This window comes from Lemur catta, chromosome 1 (genome assembly GCF_020740605.2).
Source record: "Lemur catta isolate mLemCat1 chromosome 1, mLemCat1.pri, whole genome shotgun sequence".
Taxonomy (NCBI): Eukaryota; Metazoa; Chordata; class Mammalia; order Primates; family Lemuridae; genus Lemur; species Lemur catta.
This window is the reverse complement of record NC_059128.1, coordinates 8,425,638-8,448,376: the sequence shown is the minus strand read 5'-3', so window position 1 is coordinate 8,448,376 and position 22,739 is coordinate 8,425,638. Positions and strand designations below refer to the sequence as shown.

Sequence of the window (22,739 nt, the reverse complement as noted above, 5' to 3'; positions counted from 1 at the left end):
TGGTCTCTGATCGGTCAGACACCTGATTATGGAACACAGGTAAGTGACATTCACCAAAGCCCAGCAAACAGCCCCCCGGCGGGAGAGAGACTGGCAGCCCCCGCACAGGGAGAACTGTTGCCCTTGTGTTGGGAAGGTTAATTATTCATTTGAAGAGAGAGAAATTCCTGCCTTGGTTAAAAGGGTCGATGCTGTGGGAGAAGGTAATAGTTTTGAATTCCTGCGGATCTGATTGACAGGCTAACCTGGCACATTCCATACCTGGGTCCAGGCTCAGGCCACACCTGTGGCGTTCACACCTGGGGTGCAGGGATGTGTTACCAAATGATCTTCCAGCATCCCTGGCTCCAGCACCCATTTAGGCTCCCACTTTCTCTCCGAGAAGGGCCAAGTAGAGAGAGATGTGGAGTTTCTCCCATCCACTCCCAGCCTCAGGCCTGCCCTGGGCCTCCAAATCATGGGATCAACAGCCATATCTCGCCTTACTGCTGTGCATGGTGGGAAAGGGGTGGGAAAGGGGTGGGAAAGGGAGTGAGTGCACCCCTGCCCCATCCATCACACCATCCATCACTGGGACTGAGCCGCTCTAAGCCCTCCAAATCCCAGCCCCGGGAAACTCCCTGATGTTGCAATGGCCACAGGCAGGTTCTTGTTCTCCGGAGATGAGTCATGAACTTGAAGAGGAACAGGTGGGAAGCAGTCCCGGGAAATATTCCTCCCTGCCCCCCACTTCCACCATAGCCCCCGGGGCCTGGGAATCCAGCCAGGGCTGATTCGAACCCTTGGCTCCCAGCTGAGCTCCCCCTGGCCTCTGCACACCTTCAGGCCTTCCTGCTGTTCCCCTTTCCCAGTAGCCCAAGGGCCCAAGGCAGGGCACCGCGTGGGCCTCCCTGGGCCCGCCCCTTTATCCACACCCTCTGGGTTCCCTCTCAGCTCCCCCATGCCTCCCCGAACCCCCAGGCTCAGCCCTATGTCCAAGAAGGGCCTCACCATGGGGCTGCTGACCGCACAGCGTGGCAGGTCAGAGGGGCCTGGGGCTCCAGGGCAGGCGGGCTGTGTTCCGGTCCCCTCCACCACTGTGTGGGCCTGGCCGGGTCACAAAAGCTCACGGCCCCCTTGTAAACGGGGAAGCAGGGCAGTTGTACCTCATTGGGTTGTGAAAATTAAGTACCTTGATGGGCTGCCTCATACCCTTTTTGGAAAGAGGTAATGAGCAAAGAAAGGGAAGGAAAGGCAGACAAGTGCGTGAAGCCCCGGGACGGCACCTGCCCGCAGCAAGCACACAACAAACATGTTTCCTCCCGTGAGTAGAAGAGGCTGTAAATATCACCAAAACGAGCTTGCACCAGAGTGGGGCAACCTGAGTAAAATACAAAAAATCGTATCAGTGTCAATCTCCTGGTTGTGTTATGATACCATACTTGTGTAAGATGTTACAATTGGAGAAACTGAGTCACGAGTACAAGGGATCTGTCTGTATTATTGCATGTGAATCTACTAAAAAGCTTTAAAAAGAAAGTATCATTAAGTTCAACCACTTCATTTTACAGATGAGAAAACCAAGGCCCAGAGATAGGCGGAGACTGGTCCATAGTGACCCGGTGAGCTGGGCTCTGGGGCAGGGCTCTGTCCAGACCCATGATGCCCACGAGGCTCTGGTGACAGGTCTCAGGCTGTGCGGTCAGAGAAGAGGCCTGAGTGCCAGGGATCTCACCGTCTCGGTGGCCTCGAGGATGGCAGAGACTCCCTGTGGCTGGGTTTGGATTTTAGGCATGACTAGGAAGTTGGGCCTAATTTTCAGGAGCTTCAGAGGACAGAAAAGTATGAGAAAGGGTCACCTGGGGCTCAGCAAGTAGGAGGGGGAGACATTCCAGGGTTTTAGTAACAGGGAGCTCAGTGTACTGTGGCTGCCAAAATATCTGTCAGCTCTAAAAGCTGCATTAATAGGAGTATAATGTCTAAAATGAGGGAAGTGATATCCCATTACCTTAGAACAGGGCAGGGTCCAAGAGGAGTACTGTGTCCAGCTCTTGGCTAATTCAGAAGAAAGGGATCAGACTGGTGAGAGGACCCAACAGCACACCCTCTAGACACAGGGCCTGAGGGGGCTTATATACAGGGGGCAAGACTTGTGGGGAGGGAGGAACAAATGCACTTGGTATGACCCTAATAGGGCCAAAAGGGAAAAAATTCGAGAAATGCATTCTGGCTTAATTTGAGGAAGAGCCTTTTGACACACAGAGCTGTGCCATGATAGAACTGACCACCTTGGATAACAGTGGGTTCCTTATCACTGGAGGGGTCCCAGCAAAGCTGCAGGGTCTTTTAGCAGGATGTTGCAACAAGGATCCACTCACCCTTGAGGAGCTTACTGCATGTCAGGGAGGCAGATAAGAAAAGAGATCATTCCTCAGTATGAGATGTGTAATCATGGGGTGACCAAATCTGCCTAGGAGGAGTTCAAGAAGGAAAGAAGGTGCCCTAAGTTGGGTCTTGAAGTTAAGTAGAACAATGAGGTGTTGGCCACCTGCAGCCTTTCTCTCACCCAAGTTCCCAGCCAAAGAAATCAAGGGCTGGAAGAATGATGCCAAGGCTAAGGGGTGACTGTTATCCTCCAGGCCAAGTGAGTCAGTGGAGGCTGAACAAGGGAATGGTACATTCAGAGTTGCATTTCAGAGAGACACTTTCACTGGAATATGGATAATGGCTTGCAGAATATGTCGGTTATCTATTGCCGCATAACAAACCACCCTGAAACTTAGTGGTTTCAAACAGCCACCTTAGCTCACACTTCTGTAGTCAGCCATTTGGGCTGGGTTCAGCTGGGTGGCTCTTCTGCTGGACTTGGCGGAGCTTACTCAGGCATCTGTGAGCAGCAGCTGGGCAGCTGGCCGCTCTGCTTCTGGAGAACAAGCAGGAGGATGCAGCAGGCATGAGGCTGACCTTAAAAACCATTGATGGGTTAGTGTGTGTCACTTCTGGGCAGAAGAAGACACAAGATCCTAGTTCTCCACTCTTTCTCTTTCTCTGCTGTACCAATCCTGGAAGGCTTGTGTTAAGACAGTGATGTCATTAAGATCTGAAGACCCCATCAGCCTGGACCTCTGAGTCGCTGAGAAGAGCAAAGTCCCCTACAACCTACATTGAGCATGTAGCATGAAGAGAAAATAAACTTATGTTTGAAGCCACAGAGAGTTGGGGGCTGTTTGTCACTGCAGCAGAACCCAGCCCATCCTGACTCATCAGGTTTCAATGAAGAGAGATTGTTCCCTACACCCTTGGCCTCTTCCCCATGCTTTACTCCTTTCCATGGAAGAGGAGTGACTTCTCTGACTGACCAATTTCAAAAACAGGAATTAAGCCCATAGATCTCAGTTCCTTCCTCCATTCTCATTCTTTTGGAAGTGCCTGTCTGCAGAGTGGTCTTCTCTCAGGCATGAAGTCAGCATAGAGTTCCAGGCTCTGCCCCAGTAGGGGGAGTTGTCAGCACTGCCTGGGCCTGATTCTGGGATTCTGAATTGAGAAGCCCATTGTGGCCACACACCTAGGTGACATCTTCCAGTCAAGCCCAATATCAGTAACAAAGATGATGTGGCTGTCCCTGTGCGCTGACTCCTCTGTCTGCCTCTTTAGTTCAGAACTCACTAGGGAAGACAGGAGTGTCCTCGCACCCCAGCTCCTATTATCTTGCCCATCACTTACCACAAAGGACTCAAGTCCCAAACACCTGTTAGTCCTTGGGCACAAATATGAAAGCTCAATGGTAAACTGTGAATCTGAGACCTGGGAGACTTTTCACAAAATCCTTGGTAATATCTTAGTGAGTTCTGATGCAGGGTTTCTTAGCACTACAGATATTTCGGACTGGATAGTTGTCTGTTGCAGGGGCTCTCCTGGGCATTGCAGGATGGTTAGCAGCATCCCGGGCCTCTGTGTTCTAGATGACAGGAGCAACCTCCCTCTCCAGTGGTGACAACCAGAATGTCTCCAGATGTTACAAAGTGTCCCCTAGGGGGGGAAATCACCCCCTCCCCTAGCTGAGAACCACATTTTAGCTGATCTGATCCAGTAATTCAACAATGGCCTCATGGAAAGTCTAGTTGTCTGAGGAGGCTTCTGGAAGGTGGTGGGACGTCAGCCCTCGAAGGATTGAACCCCACAAAGGGAAGGGGGATATCGTGGTGCTGGGAAAGAAAGAATGCACAAAGTGGGGCTTGGAGGCACGCGCTGGCAGGGGAGCGGGAGGGTCGCACAAACAATAGCTGGAGCGACTAAATAGTCAACCTGCAAAATGAGCCAGAACCAACTCCGGCATGCATTGCACACACAGTAAGCATCTACTGATCTCATCAGAGTGGAATCTCTTCTCAAGTTCAAAACCTGACATTGGCTTCCAGCAAGTCAATATTATTGATTCTGGTGTCATTCCCTGGTGTTTTACACCTTCAGCCAATGCCTTGTGGCTTCTTTTCCTGTCACTGTCCTACAGCCGATCTCGTGGATGAGGAAGGGTAAGACTGGGAAAGGGGGACGGAAGGGAAGAACGGGATTCATTTGCAATGAACAAAATGCCAACATTTTTACAACAAACAGGATCCAACGGGACCAGGACAACCCTGAGCGGAGTGACTTGAGTATGGAGGTACAGCATTGAGTCCTTTTTTTTTTTTTTTTTTTTTTGAGACAGAGTCTCGCTCTATTGCCCGGGCTAGAGTGAGTGCCGTGGCATCAGCATAGCACACAGCAACCTCAAACTCCTGGGCTTAAGCAATTCTTCTGCCTCAGCCTCCCAAGTAGCTGGGACTGCAACAGGCATGTGCCACCATGCCCAGCTAATTATTTTTCTACATATATATATATATATTTTTTTTTTTAGTTGGCCAGATAATTTCTTTCTATTTTTTTTAGTAGAGATGGGGTCTCGCTCTTGCTCAGGCTGGTCTCGAACTCCTGACCTCGAGCGATCCACCTGCCTCGGCCTCCCAGAATGCTAGGATTACAGGCGTGAGCCACCGCACCTGGCCTGAGTCCTGTCTTTATGTAAAATTTTGAGAATTTGTTCATCATGGATGCTTTTGCATTAGTTTTGATTTTGAAAAAACATTGTATTAAATTATTGTTTGATTACTGATGTGCTCCCCCCGAAATTTTGTGCCCAGGTGAGTGCCCTGCGTGGGAGGAGGGGAGGGCTGCATTTCCAGTAGAGGAATCTAGCAGAGAAGCTTCCACAGGTACCCCCTAGAGAAAACAACAGCAAAAGATCTCTGTCCGAATTCTCTCATGCCCCAAATATTCCGTTATCAGCCTGTTGTGAGAGCTCCACTACGGGCAACTTTCACAAGCCTCAGGGCTCGAGAGAGGGTCTGGTGTGTGTTCACCCAGCCCGGTATTTACAGGGAGAAATTAATTATAAAATAAAATGACGTTTTAATTTTTCTTTCCTCCACCGAGAGGAAGCTGTCACAGATACGCCTTGTGAAAGTTAGGATAGTTAGGGTTTTTCCCAGGCCTTCCCATGGTGTGCGGGCAGACTCTGCCCAGGCTCAGACGCCAGGCTCTGCAGGGGACGAGAGCCCAAACCAAATTTCCATCTGGAAGAGAGAGGACGCCCCCTGCTGGCACCGAAGTTAGATTGCTCTTTCCCCAGAAATTCTGCACACAGTTTCAAAGCAAACCCTTCCATGGGTGACAACAGATCTGTTCCAACGCGAAACAGAGCTCGTGAACAGGAGGAGGCAACGATCCCTCTTGAATGGGGGTTGTTTAAAGATCTCTTCAAAGGAAAAATTTTTTAAATGATAAACCTTGCTGGTGGTGGTCTGCCCATAGATAAAACTTCTACGGGAGGGCAGTTGGCAAGAACCGCCCAGATTGTCAATGGGTGTCCCACGTCCTTGACTTGCTGTTTCTTTCCCCCGTAGTGATTTGTCCAACAGATGCACTCACAAGGAACTGAGGTGCAGTGGAGGCAAGGGGCTTGCTCGAGGTGAACCGTTGGGGCAGGGTGGAGAATTGGCTAGAACTCCAGTTCTGCTGGTACCAAAGCAAGTAGGACACAAAGGCCAGGTCACGGTCAAAGGGAATCTGGTAGGAAGAATGAAGAAGGGTTTTGAAGAGAATAGTATGTCCTGAAGGGGGCCAGAAATAGGAAGTAAAACTTTAAACTGAAATGGAGACAAGAGGGAGACATTTATTTGGCCTTCGAAGTATTTATTGAATGAAGTGATTTCTGACTATGGAGCTATAAAATTGATACTATAGTTAAAATAGTACCGTTTTGAGGATTTTTTTTTTTTCACTTAACTTGTACTAAATGTTAAGTGTTTTCTGGAGGTATTGCCCTAAAGTCTCTGTCACTGAAAAAAACTGAGCCACACCTGGGTTGACAAAATGCTCACACTGGGGTTTTAGAAGCAAAGTTAGTACTTTGCACTGAGAAGTCATGTTGTCCTCTGTGCCTCAGTGGAATCCAAATTTAAAAGAATATCGTGTCCTCTTCTGGTAGCCTTAGAAATTCTAACTGTAAGGATGTGCTAGTGTTCGTTTTTCCCAGTTACCCCAAAACTCAAAAGACTGTGCCTCCAACACCCTCTTTGAAATCGATTTCCAAATACCACCCAAGATGTACCCCTCAGACCAAATTTCCCAGCAATAGGTAATCCTGAACATCAGGCTAAAAGGGGAGCCAGACCCCCAGATCCCCCAACTGTTTAATGCCAGGGAAGCAGATGTCCGGATGGCCGTGGGACATGAGGAGACCAGGTGGTCATCTTCAAAACCAGGAATCCCAAACCTAAAACTGCTCTGAGTGGTTTATGTTCCTTTCCTCAGCCTCATGAAACAGGACTCAATCTCCTGGGAGCAAAGCAGATTGATTTACAATTGCAAAGAACAAATGGCTGGAATAAGTAGCTGTCTCATCTGATACATATTAGAGTTAGATGTCTTCTCACTGAGTTCTGGGCTCCCTGAGAGCAAAGACTCTTATCTTTTCTCCTTAGCATGGGGCCTTGCTCTGCCCAAGAAACAGTAACAATTGTATCTCCTACGTGGGACTTACTATGTGTCAGACACTGTTCTAAGCACTTCACATACAGTAACTCATGTAATACTCATAACAACCCGATTACTTTACCGAGAAGCTAACTGGAGCACAGGGAGATTACGGAACTTCCCCAAGGCCACACAGTTCACAAGCAGTGGAACCCCAGGTAGCCTAACGCTAAGATCTACACTCTTAGCCACGGGACCAGTGGTTCCTGAACTTGTCTGAGCACCAAGAGTCACCTGGGGAGCTTTAAAGATACACCCCAGGGATCGGGATTTAATTGGTCTTTGGTGTGGCCTCCTGGGCTTTGGAATTTTTAAAAGGTCTTCCTGTTACTCTAATGTGCAGACAAGTTTCGAGAACCAGTGTAACCCTGCCTCATGCCCCAGCACAAGTTTGCTGAATGTCATTCATTCCACATTCCACGTGGAACTGCTTTCAAGAATATAAACAAGCCCAGGAGAGGGAAAACAAAAATCCTACCTCGAGCAACAACGAATTATCTTGAATGCAGCTGACTGTAATTCCAATAGAGTAAGGACATGGGCCTGGGTCAGACTTTCCTGGATTCAGATTCTAAATTGGCTGGTTACGGGCTATAGGTGGCAGAGTCTGGCTAGGTACTCAGCCTTCCTGGGCACACAGGTAGACACCATTACCCAGGGTCCCTTGAAGTTGGCTGTGACCATGTGACAGAATTCTGACCAATAGAATGTGGGCAAAAGTAAGTGTGTGTGTGGAGAGAGGAGAGAGAGAGAGAGAGAGAGAGAGAGAGAGAGAGAGGGAGAGAGAGAGAGGCACGGGGAAACAGAGAGAGAGAGAGAAAGAAAGAACTGCTTTCGTGGCCAGGACTGAGGGAGGCAAACCATTTTTGGTTTATCCAGTATTAATCTAGCTCCACAAGACCCAAACTAAGAGATGTATTTGCCACAAGTGCACACTGTAGGGATAACTAACATAGTGATTATTATCCAAAAGGGGGGAAGTGGCAGGTTTTAACATTATAGACACTGTGTATCTCAGAAAGTGGTAGCAAAGTGTTGCCATCAGAAGTACCAGGACCGTGGGAACATCATTTCCCAATAACAGAGTCTGAAACAGATCTACTACCCCCTACCCCAAAAAAACATTTTATACAGGCATTGGGAACAGTTCTTGGTAAAAGATAATAGTTTTTAAGGCAAAATCCAAAGAGTGAATATTTTAATTTTCTTCTGGAGTATTCTTAATTTCACATTTTAAATAGTCACACTAACAAGTTACATTTCCACAAAAATACTTGTACAGCATCATTATTCTTAAAGTTTTCACATCCATAATTTGCCAAAACTAGGAAAATTAGGAAACAATGACAGTCAATGTATACACATATGTTCTTTTACTTGTAGTGAGATAAATTCAATGTCTAAAGTAAGTCAGGATGAATCAACATAAAAGCTGAACTAGATGTCCCTACCAAATTTCTCAGGGAAAAAGCAAATAGTCCTATGTGACCAGCAAGTTATACAAACAGTGCAAGACAAATCCAACTAGAAATTGGAAGCTGCCATTTCATATATACAAAATACACGTGAAACAGCAAAGTAAACATTTTTTTAAAGGGACGGGCTGTTATTTCAACCACCCGGAGCATTAGAGACATAATTGAGCCGGCTGACATCACATTTCTAATCTCTTGAAATACAGCAGACAGCACTCTTGTGCTTACTAGGAAACGACATGCTTGAAACCCAGGGGCCAACAATTACTGTAGGGGGCCAAAGTATTCCTCTAACACCTGTGTTTACAAAAACTGATGACATTTCAAAATATAAATTGTTGAAACTAACTTAAATTTCTCATCCCCAAGAAGGCCTATCATGGCAGTGTGTTGGAATGATTCTTCTATCTTGAGTTGCAGGCACTATGACAAAAAGAACATACTTACTGTACAGATAATGTCTATTAAAGGATGCAGTGTGCCTAGCATGATCCTGAAAATGTTCAAATAAAAATAAGTTGGCATTAAAGCACTATTATCCTTACATGAAAAAAGTGACTACATCTTTCAGTAAACAAAAATAAGATTTCCTGATAATGAAAATTTTTTTCCATCATTATCTATGCACTATATAAATAGTTTTCCTTTTTAACATAAGACTCAAAAATTTATATTTGATTTATTCTATCTGATACCAGTTGGTATGTCCAGTTGATGCATTTGCAGATACAAAAGAATATCACACTTTGTGTTTGTATAGTCCCTTTCAAGGAACTTGAAGAACTTGATAGACATTCTCTCTAATGTCTTAAGTCGGTCCAGAGGAAGTGAAGGGACCAAGGGGAGAGAAGCTCAAGGTCCCACCACACCCCTGCTATTCTGAAGAATGATACTTACTGCAGGTGTAAGAACATTGATGCAAAGCAAAGCAGAGTGATTTCTCTTAAGCCAAGTCACACAGCTTTTTACATAAAACTTAAAATAATGTTAAGACAATTAATAGTTAATCCTGAAGCCATTTAGTGCAATTGTGGATTCCTCATTTAAAATCACTGCTTTAAAATTCTCCTCTGCCTGTTGTCTCTCTGCTCTGGTGAGGGTACGCACGATGCACAGGCCCCAGATCAATGACGCTTGAGTGAGGAACGATGCCTGTGGACAGGCAGCCTCTGCAGGAGCAGACACAGCTGTTTGGACTTTTTGAAACTAAACAAAGGCACTAAACCTACAGGACAGTTTTCAAAGGAGATGGTTAAAAAGTCCCTAAAAGCTTTTTATAGCTTTGAAAAGCAACACATGGAAGGAGGCAGGAAGCACTGGTTTCTCAGTATTTTGTCACCTTAGGCACATTGCTACTTAGAGCTTTTTTCTTAAAGTGAATTCTGCCTTATGAAAATATTGATGTCAAATATATATACTTAAGTGAGGATCCAAATTGTACCCAAACTTCATGAAAAGGAAAGTCTATTGCTATGATGTCTAGAAGAAACACTGTGTTTTATCTATCCTACTAGGCAATGTTCAGTGGACCTTCCCCTTGTAAGTAACGGCGATCTAGGGGTAGACAGGAAGGGAAAGCTAGGGGTTCTGAATCAGCTCTGTTCTAGAGGGAGACAGAGCTATGGCCCCGGCTGCCTATCTCCTTGTGATGCAAAGTGGTTTTAACGTGCTGATAACCCCGTGGGGTTCTGGAACTCGCTGGCAGACCTCAATGGAGCTTACTGGATTCCGCGGGGAGATAACTGTAAGGACTCAACGTAGCAACAAGCGGACCTGTGCAGGCTCCTCCAGTCATCAAAGTCCAGCCACACAAGCACGTGGCAGTTCAGAAATGTATTCCCTGGAGAGATCCCAGATCGAGAGTAGCCCACAGCTGCTCTGTGTGTGATGTGACCAGAGTGCTCTCACTCAACAATCCCACCCGTCTGAGGCGCCACGGGTCTGGAACACTCTACTAAGCATTACATCACATACCATCATTCTCACACACGCACTGGCCTAATCATCCAAAAATCCCCACTGAGCTTTGTTGTAGGAAACCCTCTCATTTATCCAGAGGGTCACTGAGGCTTAGAGAGATTAGATGTCTTGGCCAAGTCATCCATGTGGTAAGTCACAGATCTGGCAACCCAAGGAGTCTTCCAATACTCTTTTTACTGTGTCATTGTAACACAAAAGTTGGAAAGACACTGTGAAAAAAAAAATTAAGGATACTTAATAATGTAGAAGTGTTCAAATATAGATAAGTCCTTACAAACATCTTAAGTAAAGAGTATCTCGGCTGCACAGACCCTTGAGAACAATCTTTTTTAGACACAAGGATTGTGTCCCCAAATGATGATTCTATCCACAGCAGGTATAGGAGGGCAGAACAGAGAAAGAACCATGGAGATCACATTATAAAGATATATGTTTAAATGGGATTTGTAAATAATTTGTTAGAAGGGTCCATCCACCATTCACAATTTGGAGTGCAAAGAAGAGGATTATTATTTCTCTCTGTACTATATCTAATTGAACTTAAGTATAACTGTGAAAAGTAATTTAAAAGAGATTTTAATTTTTTAAGTTTGATTAAGTGTTTTTCAGTTTGATTAATCATACCGAGGTGACACACACAGCATGTTTCATTATAAAAGCAAATGGAGAATACTGGAATCCATGAACAGGGTGGTCCGAATGTGCCCCAGAAGCAGGATGAACTATCACAACAATAAACTCCTGTTAGTGTTTAGTCAGGACCACCCTCTACATGGACTCCATTTAATAGGAACCAAGTAACAAAGTAACATGATGCTTAAACAGGTGGTTACTCTAAGCAAGGCCTTATTAAGTTTTTTAGCAGTAAAAAAGAAATAAAGCAAAACTAAAATTAAATGCTACGTAACACTACTTTTATAAATTCTAGATGTTTGGTGTTTTTGTTTACATTGCTTTCCTGCTTAGAAATTTTTGAGAATGAAATTGATTTAACTTCATTTTCCAAACCCCAAACTGAAATGAAGTTTTGAAATCAAAATTCACCTCAATGATATTCCCCCACTCTTGAAAATGAGAAGTCAAATCATGCAACTTTAAACAGTGGAGAAATACAAAGTTCCATATTTTCTTCCTGCTACAATAAAGTCAGGGATTGAGAACGACTGCCCATCATTCAGGTAATGATTTACTTGATATTAACCAAAATCAACTGTGATAAAGTATTCCCAAATATCTTGGGGTAAATCATAGTAGTGCATCTATGAATATGCTCTAAAAAAAGCAAAATATTCATGGAAGCATAAAACAATTTTACCTTTAAATAAAAATACTTTATTCATTCCTGACACGTTATCAAAATGTACATTGTTAACCAAGTAAAAATGGTACGTCAAAATAGTTGACTAGGGCATATTTGGAGGATTTTTGTTTAATTTTAAAAGAGTAAAAACCACTTCCAATCTCCCCTTCCACATTCCTAACAAGCTTGCACTACCTGCTTAAAGTTGAACATACAAACAATTATATGGGCCCCAGTTCACTACAGAATGGACATTTTCATTTACACTTAAAATAAAGAAGCTATTACATTTAGATTACTTTCCTTTGTCAAAAACTTTCAGACAAGTTTACTCCGCTTTATATTTTGTATAACTGTAAATCACATGAAGAATATAGCACATGACTTGTATTAATCTAAACACACACACACACACACACAGGATAAAGTGCAACACAACAGAACACGTCTGTGACATTCACTTTCTCAAACCCCCACAGAAGGATTTTCTGAGTAAATGGAAATAATGTTGTTCTCAAGTGCATGAACACTAAATCCAACAGAGTAGGTTATTTTTTTCACGCTGATATTATATTGAAAATCCTATTTGTTTTGCTTCCCTGTGGCTTTTGCCTCTCATTCTCAATGCAAGTTTTGAAGCTGTAATTCTTTCTGCACCTTGAGAAAAATCACCTCCACAGAGTTACACATATAGTGTTAAAAGGAGGTTTCCAATGATATCTGTAACAAGGAGAATTACAGTCATTTTAATAAAAGTGAGCATTCCACTAACTTGGCAGCAAATGCTTTAAGGACCTTTGACACTAGCCACAAACATTTCTACAGGCAAGTACCAAACTAGCCCTAAAATGGCAGAAGTTTTTGGTTGCATGTTATTTTGACATTAAATTATTTAACTAAAAATGCTTTTGTTCCTGAGATAAGCACAATAACATTAAATGAGTTTCCTCTAAAGCTGCACGGGGACGCTATGCGCCCTATCTGCACTCTCATCATCTTCGCAGAGAGTCTTGTTGGAGACGTCAGTCTTCCCCATGGCGCCATTTCTGTGATTCATCTTGCCGGACATCTGGCCTGATTTGGTTTCTCATGCCACCTAACACGTTTGATGTTGCTTCCGTGGCAACAATCAAAGGTTTCACCACCGCCGGAGGAATCTGGCGCAGAACTTCCCCCACGGCACCAGTGACCCCTCTGCTCTCATGCTCTCGGGCCGCCGTTTCGTAGATGGTCTGAGCCGTGTCTGTGATTCCCTGCAGAGGCGGGCGGGGAGGGAGGAAGTTACTGGTCAGCAGACTCTCTACGTTATCCTATAATACACGCTTTTAGTACAGTTCATCAACCTTATGTGTGGAACTAGATTAAAAACACTGTGCTTTTGAAGTAACTCAGGATAATTATTTTTATGAGAAAATTCTAATTTTAAGGGAAAGAGGAAATTATTAGGATTTAGTATTTTGTTGTGACACTGGTGTGTAGAAAATGTAGCTAAACTACAATTTCACATAGGGAAGATTACAGAAATATGTAATGATCTAAGAGTAGCTTTGCCGGCACTATTAATCAATTCCAGTTAAATCAAACTTAGCAAACAAAGCTTCTTGAATAAATATACTCACTGAAGAAATGGTGATAGCTCCCTTTGATTCAACACAAGAAAACTGATTTCTAAGCTCTAGGAAATTATTTAATTTGTTTTAAATTACTGGCTGTGTATTAGAAAAAATAATTGTAACATTCAATTAAGATAAAAACCAAATAGAACATTTCATTGGATTAAAAAGAAAATTCTGAGAATAAAAGCAGGAACATGTTTAATAATTAGAAACAAAACTTCAGTAGCATTTTTGAGCTTTCTTATAACTATATAACATTAAAATAATCATGACTGGTAAGCTTTGAAGCTGAATACATAAATGTGCGGTTCAAGCCAATGCAGTAAAAACGTCACCTGGCTTCCAAATCTCTACCATTTATCTAACTCAGAAATCCCCAGGCCACAACGCAATGTTCCACTGTGACAGCTTCAGTGATGGGGACAGCATAAAGGAACTTTGTGTTCTCCAGGGAAATTGAGGACCTCATTCTAATCCAGAATCCAGCCATCATGTTGGCAAGTTAACAAAAGTATCATTTCTACCCAGTGCGGCAGGTGAAAACATGCAATACTATGGAGTAAAAAAAAAAAAAAAAAAAAGAAGTCATCCAGAAAAACTAAAAGAAATACAAGTGCTATTTTAAAAACTAACTAAAACTATGGTCCCCAACTCCAGGGTTGGGCTGCGGACCAGTACCCATCCACAGCCTGTTAGGGACCAAGCCGCAGACTCCACTGCACCGCCCCCCCCCCCCCGTCTGTCTTCCATGAAACTTGGGGGGGCGCACAGAAGAAGGTGAGCAGCCGGCGAAGGAGCGAAGCTTCGTCTGTATTTACAGCTGCTCCCCATCACTTGCATCACCACCTGAGCTCCCCCCACCCGTCCATGGAAAAACTGTCTTCCATGAAACTGGTCACTGGTACCAAAAAGGTTGGGGACCACTGATCTGTAAGATAATAGCCGATAAGAGAAACCATGAGTACAATGAAGAAAGTGTTCATAATTTATACATTTCCCTGCATCGTCTCCTTCCCCTCCCTATCCCAGCACCAACGAACAAGTGTTAGTTTATTGCTGTATAATGACTAACACCACCAAGTTTGGAAACAACACAAGTAAATTCATATCTCAGCTCTATCACTTAGCTGTATGACCTTGGATAAGTCATTTAAATGGGGAATTAAAATATGGCCTCCCTTCTATGGTGATTGTTGGAATTAAATGAAATAATTCAACCTCACAGCTTGACACAGCTTGGAAGACAATAAATGTTCAACAAATAATTCCTAGTTAACTACCGCCACCCTCACAACTACCTGACTACCACCAAATAGAATTATGGCCGGGTGCACTGGTGCACACCTATAATCCCAGCTACTCAGAAGGCCAAGGTGGGAGGATTTCTTGAAGCCAGGAACTTGAGACCAGCCTGGACAACACTGCAAGATCCAACCTCTACAAAAAAACTTAAAAATTAACCCAGTGCAGTGGCATAAGCCTATAGTTCTAGCTACTCAGGAGGCTGAGGAAGGAGAACTGCAGTGCACTGTGCTGATCAGATGTCCAAGCTAAGTTCAGCATCAATACAGTGACCTCCCGGGAGCAGAGGACCATCAGCCTGCCTAAGGAGAGGTGACCCAGCCCAGGTCGGGAAAGAATTATAAAAAGTAGGGGCTGTTATACTTTTTCTGTAAAGGGCCAGAGAGTAGGTATTTGTGGACCACATAGTCTCTGTTATATATTCTTCTTTGTTTTGGTTTTTCTTTTTACAACCCTTTAAAATTACAAAAATCATTATTAGCTCAAAGGCCCATATAAAAATAGTCAAGGGCTACATCTGACCTGTAGGCTAGTTTACTGACCCTGCTCTAAAGGGTGAGCCTATCTGTGAAGCACGAGATAACTTCCTTTCATCTTTGACTAACATCTAAAATGCAAAGAAACATTAATCACCATTTAGGAATGTCTATTTAAAAAATGATTATTAGAGAATTCAGATTCAGTCTAATCAAGCACCACCTCAATCCCTGCTTACTATTCTCGCCCTCCCTTCCCTCATTCTTCCTATTGACAATTGAGTTGTAGAGAGGGAGAACTAAACTAGACCCACGCACCCAGGTTCCAATCCTCTCCATTACCTACAAGCTGTGGTACACTGGGGAGGTCACTGTTCTTGCTGAGCCTGTTTTCTCATCTGTAAGTTAGGAATACTGCCTATCTTAATCGTTAACTATACATTTGGCACAAAGTAAGCACACATTTATTTTTAAATGAATATAGGTTAAATTAGGCAAGCATGTTACAAATTGCTACACATTAAAGTGCTCTCATATCCTGCTGCTAGGTGCCCATGCCATGCCTGGAACCCAGTTACCAGTCTTACAAATCCGATTTCTAATATGTCTACTGATAACTGGCCCAGTTCTAACATTTGTGGAGCAAGTCTGTCTGGTAATTATCTCTCTTTATTCTCCCCACTGACCACTGGTCTCACCTTTATTTATCCATTAATACCTTTCCTGGGGCCCTACCTCAGTGGCCTTCCCACCATCTGGAACCACAGAGGCCATTTCTGTTAGGTAACAGACCAGTATCCCAGGCACTTCTGACTATTGTCAGAATATGATTGCGAAAAATATCTTTAATGAAATCCTAAAACACAAATCTTAAAATGACCTCAAACTTCATGTCATATTAAAAAGAATGTCAAAAAGATTAAGCCAGGGAAGGCCCCTGACAATACCCAGGAAAAAACCAGGGTTCACTAGCACAACTATGTCAGAGAGCAATTTAGCACTGCTTAATAAATGTCGATTTCAATATTTACAACTCACCAATTCCACCCTAAAGAAATTCTTGCACGTATGAACAAAAAGACATTTAGATGAGCATTCCCCAAAGCAGTGTTTCAGGGGAATAAATGTGAACTAAATGTTCACCCATAGGAAAATAAATTATGGTATATTCATAAAATGAAATACATAAAACCATTGAAATTAGATCTACATGTATCAATATGGATGTATATTGAAAGAAATACATTGCAGAATGATACACATGACACCATTCATGCAAACTTTTAAAATATAAACAATAGTATATTTTGCTTATGAATACATACTTATATAATAAAACTATAAAAATATATGCAGAAAAAATATGTACCACCTTCAGAATAGAGAAGGCATGGGAATGGAATCAGGGTAGGAGATTACCTGAAAAGTTCTATTTCTTAAACAAATCTGAGGTAAACAGAGCAAAGTGTAAATATGTGTTAAATTCAGGTGGCAAGTACACAGGTGTGTGTTTCTCTCATCCTCTGCGTGCTTCTGTATGTAAAGAAAGAGCACCAGTCTATCCACACGGTCACTACTCTCCATGTGAGCCTGTCACAACCTAGTCCTCTTCTCTCACCCCACACAGATAGTGCACGTGTTATTGGTGGCAGCTCCCATTCCACTTTCAGGGTTTCTTTGGAACAGACTAAAACCACTGAATGCCCTTTAGGTGAAAGCTGGGGAAGCACACAATTGGGTTCTGACGCGTCCACGCGAGTATTCAATTACCTCTTTCACAACACTGTAGGCCTTGGCCACACCTTCCCTGAGGTCTACTGGCTGGTGGGCTAGTCGGTGATGAGGAAACCTTCTGGTCTTTCTGGGCTCGATGGAAAGGGTACCGGGAGACACCATGTCATAAGCAGTCTCCGCTGCCGCCTGGATCGTTTGTCAGAGGGAAAGAAATGAGTTAGAAGAAAGTCTGGAGAATTACGCACCCACAGTGCACGTCCTGCAGGGAGTGAAGAAGAGAGGGACTCACACGCCCTAATACAGATACTTCTACGTGTTTGAATTCTTTACAACAAGAATTTGTGACTTTTATAACAAGAACATTAAACTGTAAATTAAAAACTTACATCCGGATTGACCTGATTTTTTTAGTCCCTCAACACTCAACGTTCCCATGTCAGTCTATGGAGCTTAAGACTTAATACTGCTACTGTTTAATCTAAAATGTTTTCTTTAAATTTAGCTATGATATTTTCATACAATTGTGGTGAAATATATCCTCTGTAAACTTAATGGTTATGGTTAACCTGAAATAGGCAAACAAATCTGACACTGTATTCCACTGCTCGATTTTACTAATTTTTTAACACTGGACATTTAAGCAATAAAACAAGCATGACATTAAATCTTTACAAATAAAGTATTACATCTACTCCCAACATTCTGTGTATTTTCACAGTATTGTTTTTAAAACAGAATAACCCAACTGTTTTACAATGGCGCTTCCTCTTTGTACAGATTAAGATATAAGATAGTCTAAGGAAAGATACCTGTATTGTTTGAACCATTCGGTTTGTGAGTTCCAGCGCAGCCATTGCTGTCGAGGTACCAAAGGAAGCAGCCCCTCTCTGAAATCCTCTAACGATACGGCCATCCTTCCGGTACTGCTCTATTGGTAACCAGACCAGGTCCTTTAGGCCTTGCACTACAACAGTCAACACACACAAATCAATATGAATGCTGGAGTTCAGACCTCTGCTATCATTCTAATGCTGAGGTATTTAACTCCTGAAACTGGAGGCAAAGTTTTATGTGTGTGAGTACACATCTAGATTTTCTAGACTGATGGTCCTCATATAGATTCTCAAAGTCATCTACAATCCTAAAAGGGTTAAGAATAACTGATCCAGCAAAATAACTTCTCTTTTGATTAAAAAAAAAAAAGAAAGAAAGAAAAAAAGAAAACTCACCTAATTGTACTAGTGAATGCATAGGCCCAACACCACCCAGTATTCCTGGTAACTGATTCTTCTTAATGTCATTAAGCCATTCAGTGATTGCATATGACAACAATTTGTCAACACCTAGCAAACTACAGCAAATGACTATTAGTGTATAGGAAGGAGAAATAAATTTACAGACATAGGTAAGTTTGGGGTTTTTTAACTTAAGACAAAAGAAAATTTATGAATTATAAGGACAAATATTACAGATGCTCCAAAAACAGCTATATATTATCATTTCACTCCCAATCTGAATTCCTCTTTATATATAATATACAACCAACCCAATTATAAAGTAAATAATTTCTACAAGGCTTAGGTAATATGTACAAGTGTGTTTTTCCACTCTTCTTACTTCTTGAATATATAAGGCTCTGGCACAGAATTAACCCCAAGTCTATAAATTGCCACTAATTGCTACTAAGAACCACTACAATCTTGTGAATTTCCAGTCTTTTCACTGAATAAGGTAATTTACAACTTTAGGAAATTATTAAAAGCATCCTAAACTATAGCTATTTTTGAAATAGCTCTGTTCAAATTGTTTCTAATCCCTCATAATAAAATTAGCACCTAATCAGTAAGGGTCCTCTAAAAATGAGCTCTCTGCAGACAATAGTGTAAAATTAAGTTATGTACGCTTGCTAAGAAAACTCAGTTTTTAATTTGTTGTAAAACAACTTCACCTTAAAGCTTCTTATAATAAATCAACTTACCCATGACGATAGAAAAGCCTCTTCAGCTTTAGTTCAGAGCAGTTTAATTGAGCCAGACCAATCAAAATCCCAGCTAACGTACCCTTTAAAATTAAGAAAGGCCAGATTCATCTGTAAATTAAAAGACTCAACATTTAAAATAATTTTTAACTTGAAAGTCAAATCAATACTCATTACCAACACTAAAACACTTAAAATATTTACAGCAAAAATATTTATACTGATAATACATACCAATTTATAGCAAATTTTACTCTGGGTACTTGATATTTATTTTAAAAACAAATCTAAAAAGCTTGCACTTCATTTCAAAAATATATATAAACTATGACAAAACAAAGTGAAAAAAAAAAAAACTTGAGTTCATTAGAAAAACAAATGAGATATTTTGTACAGTATATTTGTGTAGTTTCCAAACCTGATCCATTGATACGTGCTTGCCATGATAATCCAGTCGAATGGGAACTTCTGATGTGAATCTAAATTCTCTGAAGATAAAGAAAGGAGGGGAGTTATTTATATTTCAAATTACTAATAGTTGAAGTTAGAAACAAATTAATTTGTTCAGCTGGAGAATAAAAACAAAACCACAAAATAAATAATATGACTATCTTAAGGACTAAAATGAAAAAGAATGTCTTCAGCTCTACTTTTCTTAATGTAATATAACTGAAAAGATGTTAATCATCTCATAAATTATTATATTTACATTTTCTCACAAAAACCTTTTCTTAGGTTATGAAATAATATTTACTCTTAGAAAAATTTATTCTGGTACATATTCTCAGTTCACACAAATAACAAATGAGTAAAAGCAACCTCAAGATTAAACCAGATAATCACTACTGAGAAACAAAAAGAGAAGAGGTAAGTTCTCTAGTGAAGCAGAGTCAGAAAACCTGGGCATGAATCTCAGCTTTATCAATGGGATGCAGCCATGGGCAAGTAATTTAAACTCTCTGCTCCTCAATGCCTTCATCAGTAAATGCTTAAAATACCACCTACATTGGTGAATTTTGTTCAGAATTCCTAAAATTAATACTTGCAAATAGAATATCAACAAACAAATATTGGGAACCGTGTGAGAAGAAAATTGTAATTACACAGTCGTCCCTTAATAACCAAGGAGGACTTGTTCCAGGACCCTCCTGGATACCAAACTCCTTGATGCTCAAGTCCCTTTCATAAAATGGTGTACTGTTTGCATATATAATCTACTCGCATCCTCTCGTTACTTTAAATTATTTCTAGATTACTTATAATATTTAATACAATGTAAATGCTATGTAAATAGTTGTTATACTATATTTTTTATTTGTATTTTCATTGTTGTATTTTTTCCCCCAATATTTTTGAAAAGTATTCAACCACAGTTGGTTGGATCTCAGATGAGGAATTCATGGAGGCAGAAGGCTGACTCTACACTGATGGGACACATCAAGCAAAACGAGCTGGCTTCCAAAAGTTGACTATAAACTGAATGTCTGGAACGTGAAACACATGTTTTTCCACAGAATTAATGTTGGTGGTTATATCCTAAGCCATCTCACAAAATTCCACTTAACCTACAATAAACTGGAAATGCTGTATTTACATCAATTGCTACAAGAAGCATGGGCTCCCAGGTGATCCCTTATCCTCTGAATACCTATCATCATTTGGTTCTCTGGGCAATACCCTCTCAATACCCCCCATTCCCTTCCCACTCTTTTTGTCTCCATGGCACATATATTAGGACAAACCATTTACTTTAATTATTTGTAAGCTCAGCTTGTAAGCTCAATTAAGTAAAGGTTTTTCTCTACTTTGTTCACTGTGCCTAAAACAACACCTAGAATACAATAAGTGTTCAATACATATTAATATTTGTTGAATGCATGTTTATGGGGAAGGAGGGGAACTATTATGACATCACTGAAAAATGCACTTGCTTTTCGGGATTGGGGATAAGAAGACCTGTGTTCTAGTCCTGGCTCGGCCACTAGTTGTGTGGTCTTGAGCAAATCATCTCACCTCTCTGGGCATTACTTTATCTATAAGGTGCAGAATTTGGACTATATCACTGTTTAGCACCACTATGTCCTAGACCCTCCAGGAACTTTTGAGAGTAGAAATAAAAATCTATAAGCTATTCTCAATATTTTAAATAGTCTAATTAAAAAAATAAGTATTTACCTAAATAAGTAGGCTTTGTGTACTTTTTTAACCTAAGTAAGTAACCCTACTCACTTAGGTTAAAAAAAAGTAAAATTTCTTGCTTTCAGGCCCATGTTTACAAAAACCAAATTGGTAGTTTATATATGATTAATATAAGAATTCAAATTATCACTTAAGATATACAATTTTTGATAGGAAATAGTTTAAATAAAAGATCAATGTGGAAAATTAATAGAAGAGGTTGGTTCTTCTTTTGTGGTAGAAAGAGTCAGAACCACCAGAGATCATCTATTCCAATTCCCATATTCCATTATTTTTTCCTGTTTTCATCTGTTTACAACATATTTAAAACATGGCAACACTTTCAAATAGTAACACTGCCCACTTTGGGCCATACCTAAAGTCTAATCTCAGAAACTGGAGGAAAAGACAGAGAGAAAGAGGGGACCCTGGATGTCCAGGGGAGGGGTACAGAAAACCAGGGAAGATAGACAATTGTCCCTCACAAGGAGGCTTTGACCTACAAAGTCTTTTTCCAACAGTGCCAAGGCACCATCCCTACCATCGAGGGCTGGGAAAGAAAGATGGGAAGAATGAATGGGTCTGGGAATGAGAAATAAACTCCAGTGTGGTGCGTTCCAGCTGGCCGAGCAGTTGGGCAGTAGTCACAGCAGACAGCAGCAGCAGAGGGGACCTGGGTTTCCCAATGGTGTTCACGTAGCCAGGGACGGAAGGGTCAGGAAAGACACAGCAGCGATGGGGAAGGGCAGACGGAGAAAACTAGGTGAAAATTCCCATAAGGGAAAAGGCAGGAATGCCCAAGTTGAGGTGTGTAAAGGAAAAAAGGCAAAAGGATGACATCATGTTTAGGGGGGTACAAATACACCTTGACAATTGCTAGGAAGAGGGGAACATAAGAGGGAAGAAACGAAGAAGCTGGGAGGAAAAGGAAATTCCTGCTGCTGAATCAATACAGACACGAATCCTCAACTGGGGTTACAATGTATAAAAAAATGAGGGGTGCAAGTTGGAAAGGGACCACATACAAATAATACAGCAGTTGGTTATTTGTCAGTGAAAAGAAAAGCTGATATCACCTCATGAATACCAGTACACATACACATTACAGAATAATCTTCAAAACTGTAAAATAACTTCATTTGTTATCAAAATTAAATTATTTACCTGAAAAACACAGGCTGATCACTAAATGATGCTTCTTCAGCAGAAAAGTCTTTCTCCTCTGCCCCATTAACCACTTCCACTGAATTGGCACTATCATTTTGGGAAGGTTGTTTTGGCCCAGGGTAAGAAAGAACTAGATTTGGCTCCTTTGAGGTACTCAAATGCCTTGGCAAACTGCAGGTGACATCAGCTCCAGGAGACTTTTTAACTGAAATTGTAATGTGTACATTTGAAAAATTAGGTATGCTTCTTTAGATATCGGTTTAAATCAATCTTGATTTAACTTGCTTTGCTATGTTTCATTTAATCAAAATACAATTTCTGTTACAGAGAAAATCTGCTTTCCCCTTTTAAATTATTACTTTTACATAGCTATATTTGCATAAATTAACAAACCAGAACACCTATATAGATGGGGATAAAGATTTTAAGTACAGACTTTAAAAAGCCTCATAATAATCATAATCAATCCAAGTATTTGAC

At 41.5% G+C, this 22,739-nt stretch overlaps 1 protein-coding gene across 2 annotated transcripts in view; it reads right to left on the bottom strand.

Moving 5' to 3' along the window:
- Positions 1-11,817: 11,817 nt before the first annotated feature.
- Positions 11,818-22,739, bottom strand: part of ATG2B (autophagy related 2B) — a 72,855-nt gene continuing 61,933 nt past the window's right edge. For both annotated transcript variants that reach the window (XM_045561248.1, XM_045561257.1), the window contains 7 exons: positions 22,257-22,464; positions 19,333-19,402; positions 18,915-18,997; positions 18,166-18,287; positions 17,746-17,900; positions 16,973-17,122; positions 11,818-13,061 (listed from right to left, as the gene is read on the bottom strand). In XM_045561248.1, coding sequence (XP_045417204.1) covers positions 12,831-13,061; positions 16,973-17,122; positions 17,746-17,900; positions 18,166-18,287; positions 18,915-18,997; positions 19,333-19,402; positions 22,257-22,464 — 1,019 coding nt within the window. In that variant the 3' untranslated portion in view covers positions 11,818-12,830. The remainder of the gene's footprint in view (positions 13,062-16,972; positions 17,123-17,745; positions 17,901-18,165; positions 18,288-18,914; positions 18,998-19,332; positions 19,403-22,256; positions 22,465-22,739) is intronic.